General features: G+C 41.9%; 1 protein-coding gene across 1 annotated transcript; it reads left to right on the top strand.

The window, feature by feature from the left end:
- Positions 1 to 3,517: 3,517 nt before the first annotated feature.
- LOC133923568 (MYB-like transcription factor EOBII) lies at positions 3,518 to 7,338 on the top strand. Its single transcript, XM_062368850.1, has 3 exons — positions 3,518 to 3,708; positions 6,230 to 6,359; positions 6,479 to 7,338. Exons 1-3 carry the CDS (start codon positions 3,567 to 3,569, stop codon positions 7,005 to 7,007), a joined length of 801 nt encoding a protein of 266 aa, XP_062224834.1. The 5' UTR covers positions 3,518 to 3,566; the 3' UTR covers positions 7,008 to 7,338.
- The last annotated feature ends 201 nt before the right edge of the window (positions 7,339 to 7,539 follow it).

Genomic DNA, 7,539 nt, shown 5'->3' with positions numbered 1-7,539 from the left:
AATCATAGGCTAAGAGTTATTTTCGCTACATCATGCCATCTCCTAATTGTCGTGAACTGCATTATTGCAGATCTATGATGGAAACAAGGCTCTACTATCCGTTACACAGATCAAAACAATAAAAATTGTACACATAACCATATGATACTCACATCGGTATAGTTAAAGGGATTCTATCTTTGCCGAGATCTCACTTCTCCAACGCTAATGGCGAGTGAGGGTTACTCTTTCTAAGTGTAGTGAAACACATGATATGACATTGAGGAAGAAGAACATTTCTAGTTGCTTTATATTGAGGGGAGACAAATGAGTTGTATGTGTGGAAAGAAAAAAGAGCATCGAGAGACGAGTGGGTTATGTACGTGAAAAGTCAAGATTCAGGGAAGACGAGTGGTCAAATTTGTCTATGTTTACTGTATAGACACAGACTGATATTATAAAAAATCATCTGTGATAATATCATAAACATATTTTTTTAAAAACCATATGTATCTATATGATAGAAACAGACAGGTTTATAAAATTATCATTGATGAGTTCATTCACATCTAGACATGTATCTTATTAGTTATTCCATATACGCCTATCTTGATAACCGTGAAGATATTTTATCTATAACATATTAAAAAACCGTTTATAACATAATATCTAGTTTTAATGATTCTAGGATAGCGAGTGTACGATCCAAATGGACTTTGTTTGTGCGGTCTTCCAAAGTTGCCCTCCGGTAATTCCCAGAACACCGTATCCTGCAGGCCTCGTGTAAAATTGTGTACAACGTTTTGTAACACGGGGCTTAGCTCGTCCCAAAAATTCCCGGAGATTTCTTTGTGATGTGCGTCGTCTCACGAACGTTTTAGCACAGTCTTGCCGGGAACATCATCAAATCGGCGGTAGATATGATCGACTCGCTCCGTCTTTCTCCCTACTCGGTTCCTCGTCTAAAGTAAACTCGCTCGACCGCCGGGCGGTGAGACATCTCCAACTTGAATGGGATCACTTGGTCCGTTGGTCGGCGTCAAGAGTTGAAGCTCGCACTAGTGGTGGCAGACTGGCGGTGACGATTTGAGTCGAGTCATAGCTCTGGAACACGGCAAAAAGCGTACGAGTTAGGTCCCGTGCTGACCGATCGACCGAGAGCTCGATGATTAGATTTGACCGGACCGATCGATGAACAGACCGACCGACCGATTCATACATCGGGTACACGCACGTGTAATCTAGCTACTATAGGTTACTAGTTAGCTAGCTATATACTAGATATGATAGATATACTAAATATAAATATTTTTCACATTCTCAACAATGACAACTTAGTTAAGTAATTGATATGGCAGTGAAAAATGTTGGTTTCGTAACAATAATGAATCTGTTCAATATCTTTTCTTTAATTTCCATATTGCTAAGTTTATTTAGAGAACTGTGTAGATAACTTTTGGCTTACAAATCCCATTTAATGTATTCAACTTGTTTCGATCATGGCAAAACGGGTTACATAAGAGACTTAAAAAGCAAGTTTTGACTGGAGCAGGAGCTCTTTTTTGGGTGTTATGCTTAGTTGAAATAATATGTTTTTTGACAAAATAAAAATCTACTCCTCTATGCAGGTCTTATGCAGAGGAATATATTGGATCTGATTTTGGATGTTGCTACAAAATAGGAAGAGGGGATAAATATGCATTGCATGCCAACTTTAAGAAACAACAACAATGGAGATTTTAACCAAACATAGATGACAATTTAACAATAGAATTTATGCCTACATGTTGCCTGAACTTTGCTTTTTTGGCGCCTTATGGTCATTCATTGGATCGATGTACCATGTTTAGCCAATGGCTTAATTAGTATATTTTCAAATCTTTTTTTCCACATCACGATCTTCGTTGGAGAATTGAGGTGCAAGGTGGGGGCTTGAACCCGTCAACTCGGATCTATCTGAAAGCATTGTCACCGAGCTCTATGCTCATCCGTATATGATGTATATCTTCAAATCTAGATGTTGGAATATGATTTATTTTATTATCTAAAAAGTATGTACATGCATACATTTGGGCAGAGCTACGCTAGTCTCGTGTGGTTTGTGTCCTTTCCTGGATGGCGACGGAGATTTGATAAGTTGATCAGATCGATCAGAGCGAGTAAAATCTCCTTTTCGTTGTACCAAATTAAGGGAACATGCATGTGAATGCAACCTTTGTAACCGCGTGCCAGCCAGAACATGTCGAACACGACCAGGTACGGAGGATGGGTGAATCGGTGCACTTGCAATGATGCATGGCCGTCAAACTTGGGATTAGTTTAGTCCGTGACCCCGTTTGTGCGTCGGAAAGTGATCGATCGTTACAATTACAGTCGCATGACATCAGGTGTTGTAGCACCGGATGAACTACCACTTGTAGCAAATGTCGTCGGCGTCGCCTTCGTAGAACCCACAACAATATATTTTTCGCACAGTACTTGAGCACCCAGAACACCGAGGATTTTGCCAAGAAAGTGGAGTGGGAAATTGAGAATGATATGCTAACGCCCGTACGTACGCTCGTGCTAATACTCTGGCATCAGACGAAACACGTGCTCATTCTGCTAAACACTACTAGCTTGCATGTTTTGCGTAGTATGATCGTCATGATGAAATATTAAGTGAACGAATCTTACGGAAAACTAATATTGTCAAGGAATTGTTAATCAGATCGTCGATTCTAAAAAAAAATCAAGACCATCAGCTTTCATTACATATATTTGGTTTGTTACGAGAGATTATTATTTGACCGCATCTCCTATTTTTTAGTCGATCGAAAATTTCATATTGTACGGTTGACGCTGCACTGGTGAGGTTGGCGACGACGGTTGTGCTTCAGGGGTTATCTTTTGCAGGCTTTAGGGGATGCCCTTGAGAGTTTGTCAACCCGGCAGCGATGGACGACAGGCAGGGTAGCAAGGCTGGGTGCCACCGATCGCGGGTAGTAAGGAACCTATCCGGTAAAGACATATTAGCGTGATAGGGCAGTAGACATAGATTTGATGATGGGGATACTGTTAGAAATGAGAGGAGAAAAACAGAGTGAGCGAGCATCATAATGTCACTATGTTACGGGTGGAAGAGAGAGAATATGATGATAGCGGGAGGTCAAAGAATGATTATGAACCGTTAGATCAACTTAAAAAACAGTAGATTGGAAAATAGCAGCTTCCATATTTGACACACTTATCTTCTAATAAGGCGCCCTTTACTTGTACGATAGACTAGTAGTGCACCAGATGCCTTGGCGCTTTCGGCAAGAAACACGCGGTAACTCGGGGCACGACGGTCGACGGTGGTCAAGATCCTAAAAGAGAGCAGGAAATTAAAATTTACCGTGGGCATTTTGGGAAATCTAGCTCGGCAGTAGAGCCAGTGGAGTATGGAATTCCCCTGACAAGGACTTGGCCTTTGGCGAGCGACAGGCGTTACGAGCTAGCTGCTGCGAGCAGCATAAATATCTCAAGAAAACAGCAAAAACACAGCATCCATTTTGAGGCTAAACTACCCAGCTTTCTGTTAAGCTGAAGAGCTTAAGGGTCCGGCAATGGAGGGGCAGCTCGACTGGGGAAGGCAGGAGGTGGACGGGTTGAGGAAAGGCCCGTGGACCAGCCAGGAGGACAAGCTGCTCGTTGAGCATGTCCGGCAGCACGGCGAAGGGAGGTGGAACTCCGTCTCCAAGCATACAGGTACTGCGCTGCAAATTTGAAAGTGAATTATGAACACGGAATATTAGTTGCTTTCCTTTTGTTTTCGTGGTCTCGCTCCTTGATCTTATTTTTTGCTTCAAGTACGTGGAGCGAGTACGAACCTATCTAGCTCTTTTCACCAAACAGCTGCACAACTTGTAAGTTGCAAATGATTGAGTTTGCAAGTTACGCGGCCGTCAACCAGCTGGGCAGTAGTTGTGTACGGAGTTACTTTAGGCTTGAGATTTGCCAGGATCTTCAAGTGGCAACTTGCTGGTCAACTGGAGGCAACTTGCTGTGGGTGTACAGGTTCGGATACTCGGCCCTGATGTCCACCGATTTTAGAAATACGAATACGTATATACTTCAAAAGCTTACAGGTGATCAATTATGTCCTATGATTCTATCATGCACGATACTCTTGCCTGCGACTTGCTGCTACTGTTGCTGCGAGTGTTCAGCTTTCATGCAAGTTAGTAACAGCCTCCCCATATTGTTGGAAGAGACAACCACGCTGATGATCATGATCCGTTACTCAAGTAAAAATATCCAGTTTCAAGGACAACTAATTAGCTATAGACACGTACCGTGTTCGTGGTGTTCGTGGTGGATTTATAGAGTAATTAAAATTACCCAACGTAAGATTAAGATCGTCTTTGTTTTTTTTTTTAAAGATCAAGATCGTCTTGTGGTGGATTACATCCCCCATTTGTGCATACACATCGCAGTCTGGACGTGAAACTGAGGTTAAGAGTATACTCCCTCCGTCCATTTATATAAGACGTATTTTAAAATTAAAAAGTCTTAAAATAGGTTTTAACTTTCAAATCTATTATGATATATTATCAATTGTTATAAAATTAATATTATATTAAAACACGTTGAAGAGATCGGTAACGTTATAGGAAAGTGAATTAAGACATTTAGAATCTATTTGGCTCAAAAAATAATACAAGATAAACTTATATTAATTTCTATTTAAAAATATTCTAGGCTAGCAACACTCTTTCTAAGCCTATAAACACTAATTATTTACTAATATTGTGCTTAATCGCCTTGGATGATCACTTCAAGCATTTTAGTGGTTTGGATATCTTCTCAGGTGTACATTAACTTCTCAGTACTATAGAAGCATATCATACCTTCAAATGACTGAGTGAAGAGGTATTTATAACCTTAAACCTGCGCACAAGCCGTTAACCCAACAACTCAGAAAAGTTAATAACACCGAATGATCCGATGAGAATAATAGTACTAACACCGGATCATCCGATGAGTACATATTCAGAAACTAGCCATTAGATTTCTACTCAAAGTCATCTTAATACCGGACACTCCGGTGTATACTTCATCAGCATCACCGGACTACCCAGTGAGTTATCCTGAGCCATACCGCGCCTTTGCAGCTTCTTTGTGTAAATTGCTTCAGTGTAAGCCTCATGTGTACACAACACCTATCATCGGACCATCCGGTGAGGTATTGTTTGATCTTCAACTCTTAGAAACGCTTCTACAAGAAATACTCTGGTGTGAAGCATCCGGTGTGTACAAGGCAGGCACCGGACCTTCCGATGAGATGACCTTTGTTCTTCTGCGCTTAGATTCTTCTCTGCAAGAATTAGTCCGGTGCTTTATACCCTTTATCACCGGACTATCCAGTCAGCTTATCTTTATTCTTCAGCACAATACTCTTCTTTGGAAGAATTGCTCTGGTGAGCACATTTGTTAATCACCGGACCTTCCGATGAGGTTTTTAGCCATCTCTTCACCTTTGTCAAATATACTCTGGTGAGTTCAACGCCCTGAACACCGGATCATCCACTGAGTTTATTTCTCTTATGACGTTTTTAATTTAATCAAACTTTGTCCCAATTACAATAATTTTTTCATGTAATGCATTCAAGAGATATACTAATATATATTTTTGACAGACATGTTAGTCTCATTGATTATATTATCATTAATTACTAAAATCATAATCATGATCTAATATGGTCATTTTTCTACACACGTTGAAATACAAATCTATATTAAAAGCATGTTAAAATATAAATCCATTGATACAACTTTTGTAAACTAAATATACGTATAATTTGATTAATTATTGATCAAAACTTATAAAATTTAACTTTCAGAAATAAAAATATATCTTACATAAATAGATGGAGGGGTACTACTAACTATAGTTGCCAGAACATGCCCATGGCTACCTCGGTAGTGCTGACGATGCTTAACCTCCTCGCTGCCGGTCGGGGCTCGAGTTTTTGGATGCAATCTCCTTATCCAGCGAACGCAAGAGCTTTAAGCCAATTTTCAAGAAAAGGAAAGTTACCGTTACTAATCTTTTATCAAACTTTTATGTTCTCTTTGAGTAGTGAGCTAGTTAGTTCGTGAAAACCATCACTTGCTTACCACTTGAAGTTAGTATATTAATAACTATAACGGTAAATGTGCTTCTTCATGCACATGGGTTGTTGAGTTGTCTGAGATCCATTCTCCTTTTGGCCTTACGTTGCTGCAGAGCTGAAGAGAAGTGGCAAGAGTTGCAGGCTGCGGTGGGTTAACTACCTGAGACCTGATCTAAAGAGAGGCAAGATCACACCCCAAGAGGAGAGCATCATAGTCCAGCTCCATGCTTTGTGGGGAAACAGGTAATTGATTACAGAATGTAACGATCATTTTACTGTCTTAGAACTAAATGAACATGAAATAAACCAATTTTTATTTGCTGTACTAAAATACGGTCACATGTATACGCGCGTGTGCACAGGTGGTCGACGGTCGCGCGCAGCCTCCCGGGCAGGACGGACAACGAGATCAAGAACTACTGGAGGACGCACTTCAAGAAGGGCAAACCGTCCAAGAACATCGAGCGCGCGAGGGCGCGGTTCTTCAAGCAGCGCCGCGAGATGCAGAGCCAGCAGCAGCAGCAGCAGCAGCAGCCGCTGGGGCAGGTCGGCAAGGACGACGAGAACCAGCACGGCGGTGCGCGCACCGGCATGATCGACGACGTCGGCAGCCCGGTCGATGACGCGTGCACGGCGAGGACGGTAGCCGAAGCCGGCCGCCATCACGAGGACCTGATCATGCATGACGCCATGGACTTCATGTGCCCCATGTCGTCCTGCGCCCTCCTCCTCCACGGCGCCGGGCAGGGCGGCGGCGCGGGCAGCTGCTGCGGCTCCACCAGCGAGGAGTACGGGTCGAGCGAAGAGGATGGCGCCACGTGGGGCACCCTTTGGAACCTCGAGGACATGGTCGACGACGTCTTCAACGGCGGAGCACGCACGCTGTGGTAGATAGATAAATAGATTCACCTTGCTCCCGCTAGGTGATTAACTAGCTGCTGCATGCGGCATGCCTTCTATTAGAGGAGAGAGAAAGAAAGATAGAGATCCGAGAGGGGTGCGGGCAGCTAGTTCTAGTTGATCCTGTTGTCGTGGTACTGTGGATAAGGACGGAACAACAACTGCCGTACGTCCACTTTGCAGCAGCAGCACCCTCAGCTGATGACACGTTAAAGCTCCGGAACACTTTCTTTCTGGGAAACAGAAGAGGTTTTGTTGGAAAAATAAGACATATTTAGATTTAATTTAATCTAAAAATAATTTATAAATAGAAACTGATAAACTGATATATTATATTATCAGAGTATAATTTAGATATATGTTTGAAAGCATAATATATGACTAGATCTATTATAGTCAAAATTAGAAATCGCAGGAAATAAAGTATGAGTAACATGTTTTTTTTACGTACTGTTCCTGCGTTGTGTAAGTTGCTGAAGATACTTGTTGCACTTTGTTGATAGCACGATCGATCCTGCTGATG

This window comes from Phragmites australis, chromosome 7, assembly GCF_958298935.1.
Source record: "Phragmites australis chromosome 7, lpPhrAust1.1, whole genome shotgun sequence".
Taxonomy (NCBI): Eukaryota; Viridiplantae; Streptophyta; class Magnoliopsida; order Poales; family Poaceae; genus Phragmites; species Phragmites australis.
The sequence above is the reverse complement of the archived record's forward strand: the minus strand, read 5'-3'. Positions and strand labels throughout refer to the sequence as shown.

Bases quoted from the DNA above. Each gene is read 5' to 3' on its own strand.
- LOC133923568 (XM_062368850.1), top strand. From the start codon at position 3,567: ATGGAGGGGCAGCTCGACTGGGGAAGGCAGGAGGTGGACGGGTTGAGG. The intron at 3,709-6,229 runs GTACTGCGCTGC...ACGTTGCTGCAG, and splicing joins CTCCGTCTCCAAGCATACAG to AGCTGAAGAGAAGTGGCAAG. The intron at 6,360-6,478 runs GTAATTGATTAC...GCGTGTGCACAG, and splicing joins CATGCTTTGTGGGGAAACAG to GTGGTCGACGGTCGCGCGCA.